A 25,208-nucleotide genomic window follows, 5' to 3' on the forward strand; every position below is an offset into this window, starting at 1 on the left:
CGGCGGCCCCGCGGGGACACGGCGAGCGCCGTGGTGCTCTCGCAGGGCCTGCCGTCTCGGCGGCCGCGGGGAGCGTCGCGCCGCGCCGGGGGCCGTGGCGGCGAGGCTGGCGGGGCGCGGGAGCCGCCTCCCCCGTGCGCGGCCCGCGCCGTGGTACAGCCCGCCGCTTCATTTCCCGTGCGCGGCCGGCCCGCCGCTTCCTTTCCTCCGCCGTCCCGGGCCACGAGCGCTCCTCGCTGGTCGCCGCGTCCTTGGCAGGCGTGAGTACCGCAGCCCGCGCCCGGAGGGGCCGCACGCGCCGCGGAGACCCCAGGGGCCGGGGCGGGGGTGCGGCGGGCGCCCGGGGTGCGCCCGCGGCTCTGCGGCGTCAGTGCGGGCCGAGGGCGCAGGGGGGGCGGGCCGCGCGGGCCACGTGGCCGGGCGACCCTGCCGCAGGCCCTCGGCCCCGCCGCGACGCGGGCGTGGGGGGCAGGAGCCCCTCCTTTGTGCAGCGCGCGCTCGTCGGGTCCCTGCCGCGCGCCGGTCCTGGGCCAGGGGGTCAGGGTCGGCCCAACCCTCGTGGAACCCTGGCGGTTCGTGGACGCGGGAGAGAGCAAGGACGCGTCTGCGGAGAGACTCGGAAGAAACGCGCCGGGCTCTCCGAGCGGCCGGGAGCCATGACTTGGATAAGGTGGCCCCGGCAGGAGGCGCCGTGGAAGCCAGTGTCCGAAGGGGTGTGGGCGATTCCTCCCCGAGACGGGGGCACTGTGAGTGCTGGGCAGAGGGAAGGGCTTCTCCTGGAGCCCTGGAGCTAAGGGGGGGCGCGGTGGAGGCTGAGTGTCAGGTTCCCAGAAGGAAGTGCACCCCGGAGCAAGGGAAGTCGTTGGCTTTACTTGGTGGGGGCGGGAACCCAGGGGGAGCACCTCTTCAGTTGACCCTGGCCTGCGGCTGGGAGGGACACGTCTTAGGAGGCGTCTGCTGGAGCGGCTCTGACACCCCGACCTTTTCTGGGTACCCTGAGCCTGTAAGTGTGCTGCCTCAGAGGGGACCTGGTGCTTCCTGAACCTTCCACGCCCAGCCCCGTGGATGGCATCGTTTTTCCGAGTGACTGACACATGAGCCTGTCACCGCCGTAGGACAGTCCGTGTTCTGGGCCTCCTGCCCGACCTGGGGAGCGCCCTCCAGGCCACCTTTTTCTTCTCTGGAGTGGGGCTTGCTGTGAGGTTCACCGCCCGGGGAGAGCCCTTGATGGTCCGGAGACAGCTACCCTCTGGAGGGGCTGGTGCTGGGCCACCTCCGCAGCTTTGCTCCTGGGGAGCACGGTGAGGGTACCAAGGATCAGCACAGGTGGTCTGATGGGCTTGACCCACGTTTTTGTGACAGCAGCTTTCTTGATGACTTTTTTTTTTTTTTTGAAGATTAACCAAAAAATTATTTTTGGCGTCTAGTGCACTGTATTTTTCAGGGACTGCAGAAATGCTGGCAACGGTGTGTGTTAAGCCCTAGCCCTGTGCTCAGTTGTAAGAGGACACGTAGGTGCTCCGAGTAGGTGGTCCCGTGGCACTGGTGTGGCGTAAGACCCGGGTCCCCAGTTCTTCCCCTGCCTGACTGGGGCTTCCCTTCCCCACTCTCTCCATCCACTGTTTGGGAGGCCTGGGGATGCACGCGAGGACTCGAGTGGTTACGGGAAGGTTGGGGGAGCATGTGCGGTACTGGGGTCACCCTGAGGGAAGGCAGTGCAGGGACCAGGCCGAGTAGCTTAGACTGGGCTCTGGCAGCTGGGACAGAGTAGAACGGACAGGCTTTATTGCCATTGGAGGTACGGACATTGTTGTGCCTGCCCGGGGTGATGTGGGCAGCTGTGGCGGGAACCCTGAGTCTGATGGCATGGGGGGCCCCTTTTCTGCCAGCAGGACAGGTTGATGTTTCGAGTGGGGTTAGGGGTTCCCCCGGTGCAAGGTGGCATTCCTGCCTTGCACAGCTAGGCTCTGTGTGGAGCGGTGCCGACCCGGGCAGCTTCCGCTCTGTGCGGCTGTTCTTGCGGGTTCGGACATGCCAGGTGCTCGTCGCTGTGCCTCAGACACGGGAGGTACCACGGAACGCAGGTCTGACCTGAGGTACCTGGTGAAGCGCAGGTCTGACCCTGGGGGCCCAGAGGAGACGAGTTGGCCTGCAGACAGCCCCGCCCCGTTCCCCGTAGTCCTCATGTCGGGTCCCACTTCCCGTGGAAGATGGGCTCTCCGAGCCCTGGGTGGACAGTTGGGGAGCTCTTCCGTGTATGACGGTGCCATGGTGTCCGGGGGATGGGAGAGTGGGGCAGAGGGCCGAGCCGGGGGAGGGGGCAGCCCTTCCCAGAAACCTTCCCCACTCACCCAGGCTCTCAGAGGCACTGGTGCCTGGCTGGGCCCAGCCACGGCAGGCCACATCATCCTTCTCTTTGAAGGCTCTCCAGCCAGGGGTGTCCTTTGGGGGTCTGCAGCCAGGTTCCCTTCCCAAGAGCTGTGCCTACCTCCGCCTGGAGCATGGGTTTGAGTCCACGCGGTCCTGAGTGTGGATGGCGCCTGGCTGGGACAGTGGCCAAGGAGGGGCCCGTCTGTAGCCAGGATGAGCTCTGCTGCTGGTTGCTTTTCTTGAAGACCTCAGCGGCCGGGTGGGGTGAGATCCCCCGGGGCCTCCTGCACCTCCAGTCCTTGGGGCCCCCTGGGCAGCTGAGAGGGACCACGCCCCCTCGGAGCAGTGCCGGCGGCCTGAGGCACCGGGGCTGGGCCCGAGTGGTGGCCACGCAGCTTTATTGCCAGGCGGGTGAGCGGACAGGGAGACACTGGCAGTCCCGTGCACTTTCAGGAGCAGAGGGTGGGGACGCCGCAGGGCCCTTCCTCCGGTGTGTTGGGTCTGGGGTTCTCAAGTCGTCCGGTGTCTCGCCCCGTTACCGGCGAGCCGTGGCTGTGCCGTTGGGAGAGATGGTAGGAGGGGGCCCACCTGTTCCTCGGCAGCCTGGGGTCTCCGCTGTGTGACCAGAGGCATGTTTGGCTTCTCCGAGGTGATCGTTCAGACTCAGACTTGGTTTTCTCCTGCAAGAGATGGCTTTCCAGTTCCGCAGCTCTTCACGGAACTAGGGAGCTCTCGGAGACGGGGGACGGAGGCCGTGGGGCTGGGCTCTTGCATCTGAGAGGGGGCAGGGGGAGTACCCTGCCGGCTGGTCCTCCAGTGTCCCCGTGGGGGGTAGTTGGTCCCAACACTGGCTTCGCTGCCTCCGGGTGACACGGCCAGCGGGAGGGGCTCACCGCGGCCTGTGCTCCTGCAGGGTCGCTGACTGTCCCAAGGACACGAGTGTCCCAGGGACACTGTCTGACACGAGCGTGCTTACACGCGTGCACACACACACATCCCGAGGGTCCCCGGAAGTCCCCGTCTGTCAGGGACCTGATGCTTTCGTGCCTCTGCATGTGAGGCAGAGTCCTGCTGCAAAAAGGAGGCAGATCTTCAGGGCTCTGGTGAGGGGGCTGCTGGGGGAATCCTGGGGCAGGGCAGGGTCTGGCTGTCTCAGCTGCTGAGCTGCCACCTTTGTTGGGTTTGGGGTGGGGCACAGGGTGTTTCTGGCCTGTTTTCCCACCTGGGATTGGGCGAAAGCCCCGTCCTCGCGTGCCCAACAGGAGGACTGTCTCGTTCACGCCTGGTCTGATGCAGCACGGGCCCTGGGTCCGCGGCTGCTGAGGCCCGTGGTCCGCGCGTGGCTGTCTTGTGCCTTGTCCCGCAGCCAGGTTTTGTGGCGGTACAACAGTGGGGCTGGGTAGGGGCCCCTGTACAGCTCCAGGGAGCCGCTGGCTGATCTCTCCGCAGGTCGGAACAGGTGGGAGGGTGCTCATTTTGAGGGGCAGCCGAGTGGGTGGACTCCGTCGCCTGCTGGGGTTTGGGTGGTGGGCGTGTCGGGTGCTCGACCTTGGTTCACCCCACCACACATCTCCGGCCCCTTCCTCCTCACCTCTGCAGCGGCCTTGTGGCTTGCTTGTGCCGCCCTTTCTGACTGCGTCTAACCTTGCTGCTTTCTCTTCATGCCGCCCCAGGAGGCCCGAGTAAAAGTAAGTACCCCTGTCCCCTGCCACGGCATCCCTTCCACCTCAGCCGGGGAGCCCCTGGTCCGCTTGTCATAGCACGCAGGGCCCGGCGGGCCTCCCTTTCCTTGTCTGCAACACGGGGGTGCTGGGTTTGCTGGAGCTCGGCTCTGGTCCTGTGGGGTAGGGCAGCGGCAAGGCTACGCGTCTCTGGGTTCCCTGGACTGAGCCTGTTCCTGCCTTGGGGAGGGGCCTCCCCCTGAGCCGGCCAGGAGTAGCTGGCCGGCTTCCGCCTCTGGGCAGAGCCTGCGGTGATGCCGGGAGACAGGGACAGCCTTGAGGCCGATAGGGGTTGGCAGGGCCCCCCCACCGGGAGGTTCAGTCTGGTGGGTGCAGCTTGAGGGTTCCGGCCAGCCCAGGCCTGGGCTGTCCTGGTGAGGGTCTGCCAGGGGTTTGGTGCCAGCAAGGCTGAAGGGCAGACAGGCCCTGCCCACTCGACCTGCCGTCCCCTCTGGGACAGTGGGTGATGTCACAATGCCTCCTGGGCCCCTGCTCCCGCCCCCCACCACTGCCTCTGCCGCCAGCCTGGCCTTGGTGAGTACCGCTGCCAGCCTGGGGAGGAAGGCAGGAGGTGGGGCTGGGGCTGTCCACACCTGGGGCTCTTATGCCATCAGAGGCCCCCAGCATGTCCCTTCACAATACAAGGGAGACTCGTCCCCAAATCCCGGTGACTGTGGGGCTTAGGCAGCTGACGTGTCCCACTGGGTAACGAGAACCAGGTTTTGGTTTTGTTAGGAAAGGGATGTCGACCCTGTATAGATGGTGGGAACAGTTTGCTGTCCTCCCTGCGGAGCCCTTGTCTTCTGGAAATGAGGGCCCAGCACATGGGTGCTCCTGCATAGGTCACCGCGTGACCCCACAGAAGCAGGGGACCCCACATCCTGAGGGGATGCCGGTCAGCCCCTGGGCAGAGTAGTTCCTGGGTGTTGGTTGGCTGGTGGAGGTCCTTCTGCTTTCGGGGAGCGGGGCCCGGAGTCAGATCTGTGGCTGGAAGGACTCTGCCGCTTGCATCCGTGCCTCTGGAAGCAGAGTGTGAGCTCAGACCACTAGGTGCGCCCTAAGAGCAGACTGGCTTCTGGGTCATTCTGGGCTTGACCGCAGCTGGCCAGAGGCTGTGATGGTGGCAGTGGCTACGACCCGTGGTTCAGATGACCGTGGCCTCCAAACCGGAGGGAGCAACACCTGTAGTGAGGAAGCTGAGGCATTGTCCACTGGAGCAGACTGGACCCAGAGCCCCCAGCCTGCCTTCCACCGCTGGCCTGGGGAGGGGCCCCCGAGTCAGATGGTGCAGAAAGGAGGGGTGGGCGTCTTCACGACACCCTAGGGCCCAGAGAGGGTCAGGTGGCCTCCCCGAGCTGTAAGCACAAGCCAGAGTGGTGGGCGGCCGGCCGGCGGCTGCCGCTAACGGGGGGCCTGGTTCTTCCCCGATGTGGCCCTGCCGGGACGGACCCTCCAGCCTCCGCTCCCGTAGGAGCGTGTGCTGCTCCAGGGCAGGTCGGCCAGCCTCAGAGACCCCCGGAGCGACTCTGGAAACCGGCAGTGCTCTGGGCACATGGCTGAACGTAGCAAAATCAAAGGCCGTCCGGTGAGAAGTGCAGATGGGCACTGAGCGGTTTTTCAGCACAAGTGTTTGTTTTGTGGAACGTGCTTGTCCTGAGAACGATGTGTTGTCATTTCTAGAATCACACTAAGCGCGCGCACCCTGTGTGTCGTGCGGCAGCTGTCTGCGGAGGCTCTAGGCGAGGAGGTGTCTGTGGCCGAAGCTGGGAAACGGTGTTGTCTAGACCCGGTGCAGAGCCGGGTGCCTTAGAAAAGAGGAGTTTGACAGTGAAGGGGGCCCAGACACGTGTTTGCTCTTTGCTTCCGTGAGTTTCCCGCGGACTTGACTCTAGGTCCTTGCTTGCTGTCGCATGGCCCCCCCCCCGTCGGGGAGCACTCCCTGGCCCTCCAGCCCCTCAAGTCAGGCCGAGGAGGGGGTGGGGCCGTGCTCCCGTGGCCCGCTGTGTTGCAACTGCTTTCTTGTGCTTGCTTTTTAACGCTGTGCGGAAGATGAGGAGCGGGAAGGCCTCCTGTGCGCTGGAGACGGTCTGGGAGGACAAGCAGCAGCACGGGGAAGCCGAGCGGCGTTGCTACGAGCAGGAGGCCACACGAGCCGCTGCCGCCCCGCAGCTCCCGGCGGAGGGGCCAGCCGTGAACGGGCCAGGGCACGAGGCGGCCAAGGACGCCGAGGAGGCAGGTGCCCCCGACAGCAGCGGCACGCGTGACCCCAGGAAGAGCCTGGACGGAAAGAAGCTACCGCAGAAGAAGAGGAAGCGCTCCCCCAAGAGCGGTCTGGGCCAGGCCGACCTGGCCCTGGTGGGCCTCTCCGCCGACCGCGTGTGGCTGGACAAGCCCGTGTGTGACCAGGCGGAGAGCTCCTACCGCCAGAGGCTGGCGGCCGCGGCCGCCCAGCCAGCCGCCCTGGGCCTCCGGGGCCCCTGCACGCACGGAAGCCAGGTGGCCTGCCACCACGTGACCTGGGGCGTCTGGGTCAACAAGTCCGCCTTCGACCAGGCCGAGCGGGCGTTTGTGGAATGGTCTCAGGCCCTGCTGCTGGCCGCCGAGGGGAGTGGCCGGCTGGGGGCTTCCGACACGGGCCAGCAGGCTGCTGCCCCCGACCTGGTGGCCGCCCGCCAGCCCAGCCCGCTGGCCGCCAGCCTGTCCCCACTGGGCAGCCTACAGGCGCTGGTGCAGGAGGTATGGCTACAGAAGCCCCAGTACGATGCAGCCGAGAGGGGCTTCCACGAAGCCATGTTTGACGGCCACCCCCCGGGGAAGGTGCGTCTGCAAGAGCGAGCGGGCCCAGCCGAAGGGGCCCGGCGGGGCCGCAGAGACCGGCGGGGCCGAAACGCCATGGGAAGCAAGCGGGTCGGGCCTCGGCGGGTCGACGGGGAGGCCTCGTCTGCTGTGCCCTACTGGTACTTCCTGCACCGGGACGCCGAGGCCCCCTGGCTCAGCAAGCCCGTCTATGACAGCGCGGAGAGCCGCCACCACGCTGCCGAGGCCCTGCGCATGGCCTGGCGCCTCGAGGCCGCATCCCTGGCTCACCGACCTGGCGCCCGCTTGGGCCCGTCCGTGCCCAGCCTGAGACCCAAGTAGGAGAAATACGCCGTGCGGGTTCCTAGGCTGGGGCCCTGCCTACGCCTCTCCCCACCCCCGTCCCGCACAGCCTCCCCAGCACTCCTGGACCCGGCCAAGTGGGATGCAGGAGTGGGTTGGGCCGAGGTAGCTCCAGGGGCCGTGCAGCAAAATCCTCCCAAGGTTTGGGGCTGTAGGGGGTGGGAGGGGGTGAGCACAGGGCTGAGTTCGTCTGGTGTAGGGTTTCCCTTAAGGGCAACTCCCAGAGACCCTTCTGGCCGTCACAGGGCAGGGCAGGGGCATGGAGAAAGCTCCCGGCCCAAACCCCACTGGGGAACACACGGGAGCCGGCACGTACCCCCGCCTCCCTCATCTGGAACCATCTCTGAGGGGAGGTGAGTGTGTCTGGGACACAAGCCTGCTGTCTCTTGAGCACCCTGGGTCTGAAGGACACCCCGGAAGAGGCCTACTCGCGTCTAGCCTGGGGACCCAGGGCTTGCCCCAGGAGGGTTCCGTGTGGCACCAGCAGTGGTTCCTGGGTGCCTGGGCCTAGAGAAGGGCGGGGGTAGAGTCGGGTGGCCCAGCGGAGATGACCGGCTCCAAGGGAACGCTGCGGGCGCAGCAGAGGGACGGCGTGGGGGCGTCGATGGCTGCGTGGGTCAGGCCTCCGGGGAAGCCGCGCCATCCCGGCCCCGCGTTCCCTTTGGCAACCCCACATCTCCTCAGTGGGGTTGGATATGCTGTTGGACAGGGTGTGGGACCCCCTGTGCGGGAGCGTCCCCGTCGGCAGTGTGGGGGATCCTGGAGCTGAAACTCTGCATAGCGGCCTGGCTGCTCCTGGCGGGGTGCAGGGGTGGAGGGAGGAGAGTCCCGGGACCTGGTCCTCTCGAGGTCACCGTGGGCGTACTTGATGAGGTCCGGTGGTAGCCTGGGGCCTTGGCACAGAGAGTTGGTGAGATTGGGCCCATTTCTGCCACCCCGGGTCAGGAGCGGGAGGGGCCCTGCTCAGTGGAGGGAGGCAGCAGGCCGGCCTAGTGAGGCTCCGGAGAGAGCTGGGGGTTCTCAAGCTTCCTGGCCTCTGGACCTCGGAGGGCGTCCCTCGTGTCTGTCGATTTTTGCCGTGTTAGCGTTGAAAACAGACACGCTGGAAGCACTTGAGTCGTTGAAAAGTTTGTCACTTGCTGCGGTTAGCGACTTGCGGGTTTTCTGTGAGGACAGTTGGGCGAGCAGTGACCGAACTTGTTCTCCGAGACGCTCTGGAGTGTGTTGCGGAGCAGGAGCAGCCCCCTTGCTTCTGCATTCAGTCTGTGGACGGGAATTGTTGGACATATAAATTGAGCCTTGCACAGATGTGTGGCTGGAAAGGAAGGCCCAGGGCACCCCTGGAAGTTCCTCACCCCGGTTGGAGAGCTCCAAAACTGGGGACAAGCCTGGGAACGGCCGGTTGAGAACCCAAGGGATGGCGCGTGGGGGCTTTGGTTACGGACGGGGTTCAGCCATGCCAAGACCACCGTGCTCTGACCCGGACCCCTGGTCACCCTCCACCCTTGGTATCTGGGCTGTTGGCAGGGTGCTCATGCGGGCCAGGCCTGGGGCCTTCAGGGATGCCCCTTTTCCTTCCAGCGGACTTAGTTTCTCCTCCTCTTTGTAGCAGGAAAATGGCTACAAACTTCCTAGTGCACGAGAAGGTTTGGTTTGACAAGTTCAGATACGATGAAGCCGAAAGAAAATTCTACGAACAGATGAACGGGCCTGTGGCGGGCACCTCGCACCAGGTAGGGGTGGACTCGGAGCGTGATGGGGGTTGGCCAGAGGCTGGGGGGGGTCTTTGGAGGCGTGGCCCTGGATAGGCCTGCTTGTGCGCGCCTGCGTGGGATGGGCCATCCGCCGCCACAGCTCAGAGCACTGGACACGCCGATCAGGACGCTGCAGGCCTGGGCTGGGCCTGCAGACCCGGGCTCCCTCGGGCCTTGTTGTCCGGGCTGCGGCACCCTGGCAGACGCGAGCTCCTTGCGCTCCTTGCCATGCTGCCAAGCTTTCCTTCTCCGCTCTTGCTGGCTCTCTGTAGGAGGCTTTGTCTCGCTCTCTCTCTTTTTTTTTTATTAAGATTGTTTTAATGGGGGTAAAAGAAAAAAGACTGGTTCTTTCTGCATTGTCTACAGGAGAATGGCGCCAGCGTGATCCTCCGAGACATTGCGAGAGCCAGAGAGAACATCCAGAAATCCCTGGCCGGAGTGAGTACCTGCGGGCTTGCCTGGCCCTGTTGGCTTCATGCCCAGCGGCATGTCTGACCTTGGCCCCGGCCCTGCCGCCGCGCATGTCAGGCCCTCAGAAACACGTCGGGGCAAGGTGTGCAGGGCTGGCAGGCCCCGACCCCATAGGAGCCCTCCCCGCAGAGCCTCTGGGCTGCTTGCTGGGGGTTGCCCAGGACTCCTTCCCACCTTCTCCCGGCTGCTGCTCAGGGCCACCCCTGGGCCCACACCAGTGGCCTCTGGCACGGTCGCTCCACACGCCAAGGCCTGGACACAACTGCCTCGCTTGGCGTCCTGCCTGGGGAGAAGCCTGAGCAGCGGCATCTGCTGCCCTTTTCTCTTGCTCCCTGGGCCCCGCCTCCCTAGCGAGATGGGTTCCCGGGCTGTGTACCGTCCAAACGACAGAATTTGAGGCCTGGAGAAGGGCCGTGCCACTGGTTTGGCCTCCAGGTCCCAGATGGGATCAAGAGAGGGCAGGGCCCTGTCCAGCTCCGCTCCCAGTGCGGTGGGGCAGCTGTGTCCCTGGGAGGAGAGACACCCGCTGCTCTGCCTGCCTGAGCCAGCAGAGCCAGGACGTCGTCGTGTTTTTGTGACACGTGCTCTCCTGTGTTTGGAAAGCCAAGTATGATCAGAATTGTGTTCCTGGGACGCCTGGGTGGCTCAGTTGGTTGCACGACTGCCTTCGGCTCAGGTCATGATCCCGGAGTCCCGGGATCGAGTCCCGCATCAGGCTTCCAGCTCCATGGGGAGTCTGCTTCGCTCTCTGACCTTCTCCTCGCTCGTGCTCTCTCTCACTGTCTCTCTCTCTCAAATCAATAAACAAAAACAAAAACAAACAAAAAAAAAACCCAAACAGAATTGTGTTCCTTCTGGGGACTTTTCTTTTCTTTTCTTTCTTTCTTTCTTTCTTTCTTTTTTTTTTTTTTTTAATTTTTTTATTTGACACAGAGATCACAAGTAGGCAGAGAGGCAGCAGAGGCGGGGGGAAGCAGGCTCCCCACTGAGCAGAGAGCCTGATGCAGGGCTCGATCCCAAGACCCTGAGACCATGACCTGAGCCGAAGGCAGAGGCTTAGCCCACCTAGCCCCCCAGGTGCCCCCCTTCTGGAGACGTTCCAGGAAAGACTTCTTCCATTGCCTTTTCCAGCCTGAAGCAGGCGCCTGCATCCCTTGACCCCCGGCTTCTCACCAGCTGTGTAGGGACTCGAGCCCCTGCTTCCTCACGTCCCCTCCTCTTCGGCCTCTCGCGGGCACAGGACCTCCCAGACCCTCAGCAGCCTTTCTCCGTCTCCAGAGCCTCCACTTTGTCCTCTGGGTAGAGTCCCTTTTGCCACCGGAGGTCATCATTGTAGCGGCTCTGGGAATTAGCACAAGGGCAGGTGGCTTGGACGTCCCGACTCCCTTGACCAACCCCGGGGCTGTTGCCACCGCCGGGCCCTTCTTCCTGCTCGGCCGCCACTTGCTGTTGCCTGCCCCAGGCCTGTGTGTCAGACTGCAGCCCCCGGAAGGCCAGGCCTGGGGATCTAAGCTCTGGGCCAGCTGCCCTGGAAGTTCCTGGGCTGCGGGATCTCTCTTTGGCCGGGTTAGGGGTTGACTGCTGGGTCTTGGGGAAAGCATATGGGCGTCTACTAGGACTTGGGGGCTGAGTTGCTGTGACAAAGCAGCCCAGACCAAGGGCTTACACCAACTTGATTTCCTCAGTCTGGAAGCTAGAGTCCAAGGTCAAGGTGTAAGCAGGTTCTGAGCCCGCTTCTGGGCATGTGCGTGGCCCTTGTTCTCCTGTGTATTTTCATTATTTTACCTCCAGGTGTCTGAATCAGGGCGACCCTCACAGTAACTGGGTCGCCACTGTGGAGGCCCAGTCTCCAAGTAAGCTCGTGTTCTGAGGCCGTGGTGGGGACTTCAGAGGCCTGCTTTTCAGCTGCTGATAGGGACCCAGGACAGACCTTGCTGGCTCATCCCCAGGCGTGGATTTGGGTTGGAGAGAGCTGGGATGTTAGAACCCAGAGCTTCCTGGGCATTGTGCGTGGTGCCAGGGGTAGGGTTGGACATGGGCATGGAAGATGGCACTGTCCCCTGTGGCCCACGGTCACTGTCACAGACTGGGACTGGACAGGGTGGCCTCGGGCTGCCTCAGGCTGGGGCTGGGGTACCAGATGGTCTGGTGTCCTCAGTCCTTCCCTGGCTCAGGTTGTCCCAGGACATAGACGTCAGTGAGAGGCCAGGGGGCACACAGGGCCCGGTGGTGGTAATGCAGTAGCCACCAGCCTCCGGGGCTTTGCCTGCCACTTTGCTTAGCCTTAGCCTTGTGGCGGGGGCGGGGGGGGGGGCTTGCCTGGGGCTGCCTCCTTGGGACCTGTCAGCAGGCAGCCTCCACTCAGTGGTGTCCTCAGCCTGCGGCTGGACCTTGATGGATTTGCTCAGCCGGTGCTGAGCCCCCAGGAGAGGGGAGCCAGGCCTGGCTGTGCGGGCTGGGGGAACAGGAGGGGATGGCCGGAATTTCATTCCCATGCAACGGAAACTCTTGGGAAGTTCTATTGAGAACGGCAGTGGGAGCTGAGTGTGGGGATACGGGCGGGCGAGGGGGCCATGTGCCTGGTGGCGGCAGCAAGGGCTTTGGCAAGCCCTGCCCAGCTTTCCGAGGGGTTGAGCTGAAGGCAGGGAGTGCGGGTGCTCCTGCCCCGGCCCCAGCTGCGCGGTGGCTAGCCTGCCTCTGGCCGGCTCTGCTAGGAGCCAGAGGTAGGAGCTGCTGGGTCATGGGGGACGGAGAGCACTGGCCTGCATTGCTCACCGACCCCCAGTAGGGAGCCAGGCGCCTGCCAGCCTGTGGGCCCATCTGTGATTTGGGGTGCATCAAACACAGGAGAAGGCCGTGGGCTTGCCCTCACGGAGGGGCTTCCTGTCCATTCTGTTGGGGGGTGGTGTCGGCCCCTGAGGTATAACATGGGCTTGAGATGGGGCTCCCTGCTGAGTCAGGTGATGCAGGTTCCTGGTCAGGAAGGACCCGAGGGAGGCTGACAGGCAGCTGTGCGGTCTCCCAGAGCCTTGAGGGCTGAGCCCGTGGGCCAGTTGACAGGTGTATGGCCTGGGGGAGGCAAGGTGCTATGCAGTGTCCATCCCTGGCACAGAACAGCTTCTTTTTCTACCCTCACTGGGCCCTCAACTCTCTTCTGTCCCATCTGCAGTTCCAAGCTGTGCTGCTGGGCCCCATTAGGGCCCTGGCTGTCCCAGGGCTATGGGCAGTGATAGCCAGCTGTGGGTTCGGCACTACCCCCCTGCCCGGCTCCCCTGGGCCCTGTGCTTCCTGCTTGGGTTTGTGCCCGCAGGGCCTCCTCCCCACTTGGGCTGGAGTATCGCAGGTGGACTGAGCAGGGCCGACAGGAGCTGCTTCCTAGTGTCCAGCTGGTCCCCCCCCACGTGTTGGGGTTCTGATTCTTGGTGGCTGTGAACCGGGGCACCCTGGGAGCAGGCTAGAGGTGGGGGACACATCCTCACCTCCCCCCTGCCTTCCAGAGCTCGGGCCCTGGGGCCTCCAGTGGACCCAGCGGGGATCACAGTGAGCTTGCCGTCCGCATTGCCAGCCTAGAAGTGGAGAATCAGAGCCTGCGAGGAGGTGAGTCCCTGAGCATAATGGGTGGGATGCCTGCCCTCCCCTGCCTCCTGGTCCCCCACTCTTGAACCAACACCCTCTTTGCCCCCACAGTGGTGCAGGACCTGCAGCAGGCCATCTGCCGGCTAGAGGCCCGGTTGAGCGCGCTGGAGAAGAGCTCCCCCACCCACCGGGCCACAGCCCCACAGACCCAGGTGAGGACCCTTCTCAGACTAGGGGCCCTCCGCCTGGGCGCAGGGGTGAGGGGGACAGAAGGTGCTCCTGGCCCTCATCCCCATGGGGGCCTGGCGTCTTGGAGGCCTAGTGAGGGTGCCGTAGCTGGGGCCCCTGTGGCACAGGCCTCAATCTCCCCACCCCCAATGGCAGCACGTGTCCCCCATGCGCCAAGTGGAGCCCCCTGGCAGGAAGGCAGCTACTGCCGCGGAGGACGATGAGGACGATGCCATTGACCTGTTCGGCAGCGACGAGGAAGAGGACAAGGAAGCCGCGCGGCTGCGAGAGGAAAGGCTGCGGCAGTACGCCGAGAAGAAGGCCAAGAAGCCCGCACTGGTGGCCAAGTCCTCCATCCTCCTGGATGTCAAGCCTGTGAGTGGCCCACCCCTGCCTCCGCCCCGAAGGTGCCTTGGAACCGTGGGCTGTAAGCCTGCACTGCTTGGGGGAAACAGGACATTCCCTGGGGTCTGCGGGCCCCTGACCCCAGCCTCTGCACCCCCTTCCCCCGCAGTGGGATGATGAGACAGACATGGCCCAGCTGGAGGCCTGCGTGCGCTCCATCCAGTTGGACGGGCTGATCTGGGGGGGCTCCAAGCTGGTGCCCGTGGGCTATGGCATCCGCAAGCTGCAGATCCAGTGTGTGGTAGAGGACGACAAGGTGGGGACCGACCTGCTGGAGGAGGAGATCACCAAGTTCGAGGAGCACGTGAGTGGCCAGGCCCCCGCGCACACCCGTGGCCTGGAGGGCGGCGAGAGTGGGTGGGTCTTCGGGAGACTGGGCCCCCTGTGACGAGTGGCCTTCCTCCTCCTCAGGTGCAGAGTGTCGACATAGCTGCTTTCAACAAGATCTGAGCGCGGGCTCCAGGCCCCACAGACATTAAAGACTGAGAGCACCCTGTCTGGCGCCTGTCCTTGTCTGGGCCCCAGGGGGAGGGCACGTTCAGTGAGCAGCACCGCCGGGCTCCGGGCCTCACACTTGGCCTGCGTCTCATTAGTGTCCCCGTTGGGCCCCTGTCCTGCTGCTGCTCCACCAGTGACCCCAGGGGCCAACCCCTCCCTCCCCTTTCTTGGTCTGGGCACGGTGTTCTTGTGGCTGTGTGACCTCACTCCCCATCGGCCCCTTGTCCGTCTCCCGACTGCCCTCCTGATTGCACTCCGCCCTCGGTTACAAGGGGCACGCCCAGTTCAAGCTCTTGCAGCCAGAAACCCTGTGGGTCTCCCCCTCTGCAGGGGCTGCTGGTCCGAGGCACGGGAGGCCCCCCCTCCACTCTGCCTCCTCTGGGTTCCATTCCCTGCTGAGCTGACCCCATGGGAGCAGAGGCGTCCCAGGAAGAAAGGTTCCAGCGGCAATCTGGGCCCTGCTGCTTTGACTACTCATGGGTCCCCCAAGTGGGACCTGGGGGAGACCGAGCCAGGCCTCTCACAAAGCCTGGCTGATTGCTTAGATGAGGCCCTCCGTATGCTGCCCAGTCTGTTCTGTGGCCTGCGGGTCCCTCCCTCCTTGGCGACCTGGACCCTGGACAGGCCCAGGATAAATGCCCTGTGGAGTTGGCAGAGCTCCTGTCTGGGCAGTACTTGGCCCTGGCGGCCCCTCCCTGGACTGTTGGCCAGCATGCCTGGTGAGACAGCCATTCTCTGAGCCGGGGACAAAGGGTGTGCGCTGTGGGGACTTGTGGTCAGAACTGGTGCCCTGGGGGGGCCCCCCCTTGATGGTGGGGGGCCTGGGTACAGGGTGTCCCCGTTGTAGGGTGGATTCTTGTAGGTGGAAAAGTCTGCGTGCCTGCCGAGGGTGGCCCAGCGGCCCCCTTGCTCTGTGTCGCACCGTCCCGGAGCCAGTGCGGCACCACCTATGTGTCCTCCCAGAGCACCTTCCCCAGTCCCGCCCCGCCGCCCGGCTAGAGGCTGGGTCAGGGGGCGGGGCCCCAGCAGACCTCGCTCCGCGGGCGGGGACGTCACGTGGGGGTGGAGGCGTCACGCGAGGCCGGGCGGGGCCGGGCGGGGCCCCGGCGGGGCCAGAGTCCGCGCGGCGGAGCGAGATGGCGGCGGAGCGGGACCCCGAGGCGCTGGCGGCGGCTCGGCCGCTGCTCACCGACCTCTACCAGGCCACCATGGCGCTGGGCTACTGGCGCGCGGGCCGGGCGCGGGAGCAGGCCGAGTTCGAGCTCTTCTTCCGCGGCTGTCCGTTCGGCGGCGCCTTCGCCCTGGCCGCGGGGCTGCGCGACTGCGTGCGCTTCCTGCGCGCCTTCCGCCTGCGGGACGCAGGTAGCCCCCGCCCCCGCCCCGCGAACCCCGTGGCCCTGCGAGCCCCCCGGGACCCCCGACGAGCCCTCCACGGCCAGCGGCAGCTCCAGCCCACCGGGGCCTCTGTCACCCCCAGACGTGCAGTTTCTGGCCTCGGTGCTGCCGCCCGACACGGACCCCGCCTTCTTCGAGTACCTTCGTGCGGTCGACTGCTCCGACGTGACGGTGCGGGCCCTGCCCGAGGGCTCCCTCGCCTTCCCCGGCGTGAGTGCGGGCCGAGCGGGGCAGAGGGCGCGGGCCGAGCGCGCCGGGCGGCGCCGAGCTGACCGCACCCGCGGGCCCCCTTGACCCCGCTGCAGGTGCCCCTGCTGCAGGTGGGCGGGCCGCTCCTGGTGGTGCAGCTGCTGGAGACGCCCCTCCTCTGCCTCGTCAGCTACGCCAGGTGCGGCCCCGCCCAGCTGGAGGTGGACTGCGGGGACCCTGCTGGGTACCCCGGAGGACCAAGGGGGACTTCCGGGGGGCGGGTCTTCGGGATGGGGCGTGGTTCTGCCAGGGGAGCCCACGCCAGCCCCAGAGCTGTGGAGAGCTCTCCGGCCCCTGCTCCCACTGTGGGGGTCCGTGAAGGAGGCCATGGGCCGCCGATCCGTGGTGACCCACAACGCCGGTCCCCTGCTCCCTTGCCTCCCCCCCCCCCCCCCCCCCCGCCACAGCCTCATCGCCACCAATGCTGCACGGCTGCGCCTGATCGCGGGTCCCAAGAAGCGGCTGTTGGAGATGGGGCTGCGCCGAGCCCAGGGCCCTGATGGGGGTCTTACTGCCTCTACCTATAGCTACTTGGGCGGTAAGAGCCCGAGGAGGGAGGCAGGGGCCGGGAAAGGAGGAGGCTCCCTCGAAGCCCTCGAGCTGCACCTGACGCCTCCTGACCCTCGCCCAGGCTTTGATGGCAGCAGCAATGTGCTGGCAGGACAGCTGCGGGGCGTGCCCGTGGCGGGAACCCTGGCTCACTCTTTCATCACGTCCTTTTTGGGCACCGAGGTGCCCCCTGACCCGGTCAGTACCTCTCTCCCCCGCGGCTGCGCCCCAGAGAGCAGACCCTAAAGCCAGTCCTTACCCGGGGAGGGACGGTCTGGCCGCGGCTTTGCACAGGCAAGTGGTCAGCCCGGCTCAGCTGAGCCCCCGGGCAGGTGACCCAGTGCTGCGTGGGGGAGCGGGCAGCCCTCAGCCAGGGGTTAGGCGGTCCTCACCCTGCCCCATGGGCTGCGCGGCCTTCACTAAGCCGTTTCCGCAGACGTTGGCCCCAGCTGCCGGCCAGGGCCCCAGAGTGGATCTGGCTGCTCGTGCAGAGGCGTGGCTGGATCGCGTGTGTGCCCATCTGGGACTAGGGGTGCGGGAGCCCCACCGGGGGGAGCGGGCGGCCTTTGTGGCCTATGCCCTGGCTTTCCCCCGGGCCTTTCAGGGCCTGCTGGACACGTACAGTGTGCAGAGGTGAGGCCCAGGTTCTCCCCTGGGTGGGCCCTGCAGAGTAGCTGCGGCCTCTTGGACCTTCGTCCTTCCTGCCGGCAGGAGCGGTGTCCCTAACTTTCTGGCAGTGGCCCTGGCGCTGGGGGAGCTGGGCTACCGAGCGGTGGGTGTGAGACTGGACAGCGGTGACTTGCTCCAGCAGGCCCAGGAGATCCGCAGGGTCTTCAGGACAGTTTCGGTCCAGTGAGTCCCCTGGGGCGGCTTATGCCCACTGAGAGATCCTCTTGGGGGCGGGGGCGTTGGGCCGGGGCCCAGGAGGGAGCAGTGTGTCTCTCCCCAAGGGAGGAGGTCTGACCTGGTTGCTGCCAGCGTAGAGACATCGGGACCTTGGCAGGGAAATCAGGGATGGGTTCGCTCGGGGGCTCATAAGCAAAAGGCCAGCGCCCGGGTGGCCGGAGGCAGACGGTCAGCTGTGGGGGAGGGGTGCGTAACCGGGAGGGAGAGCGGATCGGTGCACCAGGGACCATCTGAGGGGCTGCCCCCATCACAGGTTCCAGACGCCCTGGCTGGAATCCATCTCCATCGCCGTCAGCAACAACATTGGCGAGGAGGAGCTGGCCCGGCTGGCCCAGGAGGTGGGGTAGGGCAGGGGCGGGCCAGAGGGGGGCTCAGGGGTCCCTGGGCCTGCAGACGCTGACAGGCTTCCGTGCCACCTTCTCTCTCCTGGTCCAGGGCAGTGAGGTCAACGTCATTGGCATCGGCACCAGCGTGGTCACGTGTCCACGCCAGCCTTCCCTGGGCTGCGTCTATAAGGTCGGGGTGGGATCTGGGACCCAGCGGGGTGGGCCTGAGGGACCACTGGCCGGGGGAGGAGAGTCCGGCAAGCCCCGTTTCTGCAGCTGGTGTCCGTGGGAGACCAGCCGCGCATGAAGCTGACCGAGGACCCCGGGAAACAGACGCTCCCTGGGAGCAAGGCCGCTTACCGGCTCCTGCGCGCCGATGGTGAGGCCCGGCCCACGCCTCCCACGCCTCCCTGGTCCTCCTCAAGTCCCCAGGCCCCCCGCGTTATTCTCGGCACACACTCAGGGTCTCCGCTGTTGGACGTGCTGCAGTTGGCGGAGGAGCAACCCCCCCAGGCTGGCCGAGAGCTCAGGGTCTGGCCTCGAGGGGCCCAGGAAGCCTGGACCGTGAAGCCTGCCCGTGTGGAGCCCCTGCTGAGACTCTGGGTCCAGCGGGGACAGGTAGCCTCCTCCTCCTCCCTTAGTCTGCTCCTCCAACCCAGGTGGAGCCCTGGTCCCTGGTCCCTGACCCTGACTGCGGACCCGACCCTTGCCTTCCCTCTTCCCTCCAGCTGTGTGAGCCCCTCCCATCTCTGGCCGAATCGAGAGCCTTCGCCCAGCTGTCCCTGAGCCATCTGAGCCCGGAGCACAAGCGGCTGGAGCAGCCTGCCCCCTACCCCGTAGGTGCAACCCCGCCCCCATGCGCCTCCATGCACCCCCACCCCCCCTCGCCCCCTTGTCCCCCAGCCTCCCCTCCATCCCTGTGGCCACCCATCATCCTCTCTCCTTCCTGTAGGTGGCGCTGTCTGATAAGCTCCGGACACTGGTGGCCAGCCTGCTGGCCGGAGGGTCCTCATGAACATGACGGGGTCAGGGCCACCACAGACCAACACGAGTCACTCTCTGTCCTGCACACCGTGTCATGTGTCTTTCTTTGCCCATCTTGCCGCTCACCGGACCCCCAGGGCCTGCATGGGAGGCTGCCCTCGGGGGTCAGCGCCTGGGTTCCAGCTCCCAGGGAGGCCCAGGCACTGCCAGGGTGGGGAGATGGCCCCGGGGCTGGGGTCTGAGGGCGGCCGGGCGCTAGGCCGAGGCTGGCAGTGGGAGGCTTGTGCATCTGGGCTGTGGGGCCAGGTCTGAGGCCGGAGGGAAAGGGGGGCTCATGGTGCCCACCTAGGAGCTGATGCGGTTACTGCCGGAGGCTGGGGAGGGAGAGCCACGGGTTGGGGCTGAGGAACCGAGAGGGTCTTGGGGATTTCCGGGATCCAGGCGTGGCCCCAGATTCCCACGCTGGCCAAGGGCACCCCATGGAGGGGTCAGCGGGACGCCTCATGCTTGCCAAGCCCAGGAGAAGCCCGGGCGTCCCTGGGCACTGCGGAGGCCGCCCTGCGGGACTCTATCAGGGGGTCGCTGTGCTCCTGGACGCCACCATCTGCCACGGGGACACCCAGGCTGGCCTTGGGGTAAGCCAGCTCTGGACCCCGTAGCCTTACTGAGGAGAGGAAGTTTTGGTGGGTGTGCTAAGCCAGCGAAGAGATGAGCAGTTCTGGGCTGGTCCAGCTCCAGTGTGGACGAACCTGGTCAGGTGTCCGCTGGCTTGGGTGACTCGGGTTGCACCAGAACCAGCCGGGAGAGATGTCCTCGGCCCTGTGGGGCGGTGGAGCCAGGCCTCTCTGACCCTGGCAGCACTGGGTGGCAAGGGCACGCGAGGCGGGGTTCTGGCGTGCGGAGGCGCTTCCCAGAACAGGTCACCTCTTCCAGCATCTGTGGCCAGACTGGCTCTTCCAGACCCCAAGGCTTAGGCGGGGCCTTGGCCTGCATTCCTGGGGGAGGGTGACAGGATGTGGGGCAGAGGCTCAGACAGATACAGACTCACAAACACCCAAGCGGCAGCAGGCCCAGGTACCCATGGGGCACTGCTGCCCAGCGGCACACTTCCTCGGGTCAGGACCCAGGAGCCCTGTGCTCCAGGGTCGGGTGGAGGGGGAGCCTCAGAACGGGCCAGGACCCAGATGGCCCACCCCAACGGTGGCAGGCCCCTGTAAGGGCACCTGGGTGCCGGTGGGGCCGCCCCCTCAGCTCTGCTCCACCCCAGGCCGCCCTGAACTCAGAGGTGGTGACACCTGTCTCAACCATCCTCGTCCCCAAGATGTTTGGCTGGGTCGGAATGGCGGGGGGACAGCCCAGCTCGGGGCCCCAGGCAGCGCCTGAGCTCAGAGCTGGACCCTGACCTCTGTCTGGACCTGGGCCCTGCTGGGGTCTCCTCAGGGCTGTCCACACCAGCCCAGAGGGGTCGGATGTCAGGGAGAAGGGCCCCGCTCCCCCCTTCTTGCAGAACCACCTCCCAGGGATCCTATGCCTGCCCCGGGGAACAGAGGACAGACCGGACACCCCCCCCACTCCAGCTTCAGGCCAGCTACTCCCTGCCAGCAGCAAGGGCAGGAGGGCCCTTCACGCGCCCCGGATATTCACACCTGGGGGTGCGTCTGGGAGCGCCCCGGCCCCCACCCAGGAAGCGCCACCACGCCTGCCCCCGGTCCTGCCTGTCCAGGGCCAGCTTCTAGGTCAGGCCTGGGCACGACTTCCGAGAAGCAGCAGCGGCAGGCGCTTCTGGATCTGGCTGCGCGGCTTGGGGTGTGCCGGGGGTCATGGCTTGGGGGGCGTGGGGCCAGGCCCGCGGGGGCCCTGTGGGGGCTCTAACCCTGACAGCTCTGGCTGAAGGGATCCAGGCCAACCAGGGGCAGACCCCAGGTCGCTCTGCCCTTGGCCGTCAGTCCGGACGTGGGCTTGAACCCGAGTCGGATCCCAAGAGTGCGGGTGCCGTCCCTGCCCCGGTCTGTGAGGCCCCTGAGGGACCCTGTCAGGTGAGTGGGAAGGGAGACTGCAGAGACCACATGAAGGAAGATGGGGTCGCTGGGGAAGACAGCTGGGAGAGTCAAGGGCACTTGGCCCATCCCACCCCTGCTCTAGGACCCCCAGAGCTCCCGGGAGGAGGGGGCCCTTGCGGACCTGGCAGCTTACACCGCAGCCTGCCTGCAGGAGGCCGGCTTTGTGGGGACTCAGGCAACAGCGCTCACACTGTCCTCAGCTCCGGAGGCCCGGGGCGAGCCTCTGGAGGCGCAGGTGAGCCATCGCCCCTTCCCTGCCCCCAGCTCCTGCTGTTGAGTTCTAAGGTTGGGGCACGGCTGCACCTGCCCGCGGGGGTGTGGCCATAGGTCGCTGACGTCTGTTCCTCCCCGCCAGGTGTATGCCCTGGTGAGCCAGCTGCTGGCGCAGGTGCCCAGCCTAGCTGAAGGGAGGCCCCGGCGGGCAGCCCTCCGGGTGCTGAGCGCGCTGGCCCGGGAGCACGCTCGGGAGGTGGTGCGTGCGCTGCTGCGCAGCTCGCTGCCCCCAGACCGGTAACGCGCCTCCCCAGGCCAGCAGCCACATCCCCAAGGTCCCCAAACAGCTCTCTTCCCCCTTCCTGATTGGCGGTGGGGGGCGGAGCCTCTGAATTGCCCCGCCCCCACCCGACTCCCGTCCTCCATCCTCTCCCCACACCCCCACACCCCCAACCCCCGCCTCGGGGGTCCTCCGGGGTCCTCAGGGCTGTCCTGGCGTGGGGGCCTGCCTTCCTCCTCCAGGTCACACTGGGAGCCCAGGCTGGGGCTCCAAAGTGGGACGAGCAAGCCAGGTGGCGGCTTCTCCCAAGCGTCCCTGGCTCTTTGGTCACTCTGCCCAGGAGACGGTCTCTGGGGTTTCCTTCTGTACATGGGCTGTGCCCAACACCAGGTCTGTCGCCCTGCTGGTGGCCCCAGGGAGCCCCGAACGGCCCCCGCCGGGCAGCTTAAATTTTTCCTCTGGGGTGTGCGGGTGGAGTGCCTTGGGGTCGGTTTCCCGACTCCTCCCCAGGCTGGAGTCCTCGGGGTGCCTCCCACCCTGACCTGGGGACTCCCCACATCAGACCCTGTCTCAGGGGCTCCCACCCCCAGGGCGGCGGCTGAACTGTGGCCCAGCCTGAGCCGGAATCAGTGCGTGAACGGGCAGGTGCTGGTCCAGCTGCTGTGGGCGCTGAAGGACCAGGCCGGGCGGGAGCTGGAGGCCTTGGCGGTAGGTGAGGGGCCCACGCAGCCGGGGGCCTCCCCCAGGACCTAGGGGGTGGGAGGGTCGGGCCCCGGGGTGGGGGCACCAGGGCGGCAGGCCCGGCGCGTTGGTCACGTTCCTCAAGGGTCCGAGGCCTCGTCCTAGCTCTGCGGGGCGGAGCCTGAGCCGGGCGGCTTGTTCCACAGGCCACTCGGGCCCTTGGGGAGATGCTGGCTGTGTCTGGCTGCGTGGGTGCCACGCGGGGCTTCTACCCACAGCTCCTGCTCCTGCTGGTCACGCAGCTACACCAGCTAGCGCGGGGCGTGCGCGCCCCGGGCTCCCCGAAGGTGTGGGGCCCCTTGCAGCGGGGGCCGCCGCACAGCCACGCCAGGTGAGGGCCCGCAGCCCCGGCCCAGGGAAGGGGGTTGGGGCCGGTGCCCTCCCGGCCCTTCCACCCACCCGCTGCCTGCCCCTACCCAGCTGCGCGGTGGAGGCCTTGAAGGCCTTGCTCGCCGGGGACGGTGGCCGCATGGTAGTCACGTGCATGGAGCAGGCCGGAGGCTGGAGGAGGCTGGTCGGAGCCCACAGCCACCTAGAAGGCGTCCTGCTGCTGGCCAGGTGCGGGAGGGGGCGCGGGGGAAGAGGCGGGGGCGGGAGGCGGGGCCGGCTGGAGGCTTCTCCAGGGGCTGCAGGGGAGACGAGAGAGCGCCCCATCTCCTCCCCATCCAGTGCCATGGTGGCCCACGCGGACCACCACCTGCGAGGCCTGTTTGCGAACTTGCTGCCGCAGCTGCGCAGCCCCGACGACGCGCAGCGCCTCACGGCGATGGCCTTCTTCGCCGGGGTGAGCCTGCTTCCCACGCGGCCGGGGAGGGGCGCCGGCTGCGCGCGGCCGCCCTCGCGCGCGCTGACCACAGGCCTCCCCGCCCCCCCCCTCAGCTGCTGCAGAGTCGGCCCACCGCGAGGCTCCTGCGGGAGGAGGTCATCCTGGAGCGGCTCCGGGCCTGGCAGGGCGACCCCGAGCCCACCGTGCGCTGGCTGGGCCTGCTGGGCCTCAGCCACCTGGCGCTGGACCGCGGGAAGGTCAGGGACAGGGCCGGGGGCGGGGGACCGGGCGGGGCCGCGAGGGGCCGCCCACGAGTCGCTGCCCCCGCAGGTGCGGCACGGGAGCAGGCTGCTGCCCGCGCTGCTGGGTGCGCTGGGCGAGGGCGACGCGAGGCTCGTGGACGCGGCGCTGGGCGCGCTGGGGAGGCTCCTGCGGCAGCCGCGGGCGCCCGTGCGGCTCCTGAGCGCCCAGCTGGGGCCGCGCCTCCCGCGGCTGCTGGACGACGTAAGCCCCGCCCCCCAGGCCTCGCCCCCGCGCCGCCCCACCCCCGTTCCGGCCCATCCCTCCCCCGCCGCAGAACCCCCCGCCCACCAGGCCCCCGGATCACCGTCGGGAACGCAGCCTGCTCCGTCTGCCCTGACCGCGCCCTCCCACGCAGGCCCGGGAGTCGGTCCGCGCCTCGGCCGTGGGGCTTCTCGGGACGCTGGTGCGGCGGGGCCGGGGCGGGCTCCGGGTGGGGCTCCGCGGCCCCCTCCGGAAGCTGGTGCTCCAGAGCGTCATCCCTCTGCTGTTGCGCCTGCAAGATCCCAGCCGCGATGCCGCTGAGGTCAGCTGTCCCCCAAGACTGTCCCATTGCTCTCCCCACCCACCCCCACCCGTCCCCACCCTGCGCCGCTCCTCGTATTTCTATGAGGACCTCAGGTGCGAGTGTCCAGGGCTCCCGGGTTCCTGGTCTTTCCTGGACCCATGCCCTGGGCTCTTCCACCTCTCATCCTGGCCACACGTGGGGTCCCTCCAGCCACTTTCTGGACTCTAACCCTGCTCCCTTCCCCTTCCCTAGAGTTCAGAGTGGACCCTGGCCCGCTGTGACCAGGCCTTGCGTTGGGGCCTGCTGGAGGACACGGTCACTGTGGCCCACTACGACAGCCCTGAGGCCCTAAGCCGCATCTGCCACTGCCTGGTCAGTAGGGGGAGGACGGTGACAGCGATGGGGTGTGGTCAGCTGCCCACTTGGCCCGGTATGCACCAGGCTCTACCCCCAAAACCCGGTCTCCTCACTCTCCCAGACAAGGTGGGGGGCATGTCTAAGACCTCTGGCCCTGAGGCCTTGCCCTGGGGGTTCCCCGGGGCCCCCGAGCCCTGGGCTGACGTCTGCCACCTGCTCTCCACGTGCCATGGGTCCTGGGATACCGGCATGACCCTGTCTGCCCCCAGGCTCAGCGGTACCCAAGTCACACCCCCAGCTTCCTGAGCCAGACCCAGGGCTACCTGCGGAGCCCACAGACCCCTTTGCGCTGGGCCGCGGCCGTGCTCCTAGGTGAGTGAGGCAGTCCTGGTGTCCGTCCCTCGCGCTCAGAGCTCTGGGAGCCGGACCACCCTTCCCTGATGGGCGCCGGCGGCCAGCGCTCACGGGCATGTCTCGGTCCAGGCTTCCTCGTCCATCACACCAGCCCTGGCCGTGTCAACCAGGACCTGCTGGACTCCCTGCTCCAGGGTGAGGGTCCAGCTGGCTCACCGGCGTGTGGGGTCCTGGAGAGGCAGGGGGCGCGAGGTCGCAGCGGATGGGAAGGGACGGGTGGAGGGCCCGGGGCCTGGGATACGTTGTGGTTCTGAGAGCTCTCTGCCCTGCCTGAGCTGCCCTGTCCCTGCAGACCTGGGACAGCTGCAGAGTGACCCAGAGCCCGCCGTGGTCGCCGCGGCTCACGCGTCCGCCCAACAGGTGGCGCTGCTGGCCCGCGCCCAAGCCGGGCCCCGCCGCCTCAGCCCAGGTCTCCTCCGCCTGCCCCTGCCTCTCCTCGGCCCAGGCCTCTGGCACCCCAGCCGGCCCCCCCGGCCCCCACCAGTCTACCCCACCAGCCCGTTCCAGCCCCGGAGCGTCATAGGCCGCTGGGGCTGCCTGGGACCCAGCTGGACCTGAGCCTGACCAGCTTGGAGGGTCCCCGGGGTCGCAGACGGGCAGCGCTCCGCTCCGGGGCCAGGCCTGGCAGGGGCAGGTGTGCAGGAGCGGCTCCCCTTGAGGGCCCCCCACCCTGGGCCCGGGCCTGGATGCGCACCAACCCTCCCTCTCTAGGGGCGCCCCGCCCCGACAGCCACGCGACCCAGGACCGGGGCGCCTTCTGTCCAAGCGCCGTCTTGCCTTCAGCCCGCCTTGCCCGCGTGGGCCCATCTGTCCCCACTCAGGCCAGCAACCTGAGTGTGCCCCACCCCCAGCTTGGATGGCACCTGGCAGCTAGCTGGGGTCCGATGGGGGCACGGTGACCCTGGCCCAACCCCGGGAGCTGTTGCCACGAGAGGCCGCCTGCTTGCTGGGTTCACGCATGGCCTCCCCACTCTGCCT

At 67.0% G+C, this 25,208-nt stretch overlaps 3 protein-coding genes across 6 annotated transcripts; all 3 read left to right on the forward strand.

Annotated features, from left to right (window-relative positions):
- The first annotated feature begins 164 nt into the window (after positions 1 to 164).
- EEF1D (eukaryotic translation elongation factor 1 delta) lies at positions 165 to 14,180 on the forward strand. 3 transcript variants are annotated; one of them, XM_044244831.1, is made up of 9 exons: positions 3,970 to 4,058; positions 6,141 to 7,225; positions 8,860 to 8,983; positions 9,371 to 9,442; positions 12,973 to 13,072; positions 13,163 to 13,263; positions 13,436 to 13,654; positions 13,794 to 13,988; positions 14,096 to 14,180. In XM_044244831.1, exons 1-9 carry the CDS (start codon positions 4,032 to 4,034, stop codon positions 14,132 to 14,134), a joined length of 1,962 nt encoding a protein of 653 aa, XP_044100766.1. In that variant the 5' UTR covers positions 3,970 to 4,031; the 3' UTR covers positions 14,135 to 14,180. The 3 variants fall into 3 exon arrangements, with proteins under 3 accessions (XP_044100768.1, XP_044100766.1, XP_044100767.1); XM_044244832.1 differs by lacking the exon at positions 3,970 to 4,058 and adding an exon at positions 5,887 to 5,956; XM_044244833.1 differs by lacking the exons at positions 3,970 to 4,058; positions 6,141 to 7,225 and adding an exon at positions 165 to 260.
- A 1,138-nt stretch (positions 14,181 to 15,318) lies between these two features.
- On the forward strand, positions 15,319 to 18,676 carry NAPRT (nicotinate phosphoribosyltransferase). 2 transcript variants are annotated; one of them, XM_044244834.1, is made up of 13 exons: positions 15,319 to 15,544; positions 15,660 to 15,787; positions 15,883 to 15,965; positions 16,234 to 16,364; positions 16,458 to 16,573; positions 16,812 to 17,008; positions 17,087 to 17,227; positions 17,535 to 17,619; positions 17,717 to 17,797; positions 17,884 to 17,986; positions 18,071 to 18,225; positions 18,336 to 18,443; positions 18,560 to 18,676. In XM_044244834.1, exons 1-13 carry the CDS (start codon positions 15,319 to 15,321, stop codon positions 18,620 to 18,622), a joined length of 1,617 nt encoding a protein of 538 aa, XP_044100769.1. In that variant the 3' UTR covers positions 18,623 to 18,676. The 2 variants fall into 2 exon arrangements, with proteins under 2 accessions (XP_044100769.1, XP_044100770.1); XM_044244835.1 differs by having other exon boundaries at positions 15,357 to 15,544; positions 15,660 to 15,748.
- Positions 18,677 to 19,094: 418 nt separating this feature from the next.
- On the forward strand, positions 19,095 to 24,788 carry LOC122905284 (maestro heat-like repeat-containing protein family member 6). Its single transcript, XM_044246953.1, has 15 exons — positions 19,095 to 19,226; positions 20,538 to 20,627; positions 20,734 to 20,886; positions 21,007 to 21,161; positions 21,735 to 21,852; positions 22,032 to 22,216; positions 22,306 to 22,443; positions 22,555 to 22,669; positions 22,765 to 22,908; positions 22,982 to 23,155; positions 23,310 to 23,477; positions 23,712 to 23,831; positions 24,086 to 24,188; positions 24,300 to 24,365; positions 24,523 to 24,788. Exons 1-15 carry the CDS (start codon positions 19,095 to 19,097, stop codon positions 24,786 to 24,788), a joined length of 2,127 nt encoding a protein of 708 aa, XP_044102888.1.
- Positions 24,789 to 25,208: the final 420 nt, after the last annotated feature.

The sequence above is a fragment of the Neovison vison genome, chromosome 4 (genome assembly GCF_020171115.1).
Source record: "Neovison vison isolate M4711 chromosome 4, ASM_NN_V1, whole genome shotgun sequence".
Taxonomy (NCBI): Eukaryota; Metazoa; Chordata; class Mammalia; order Carnivora; family Mustelidae; genus Neogale; species Neogale vison.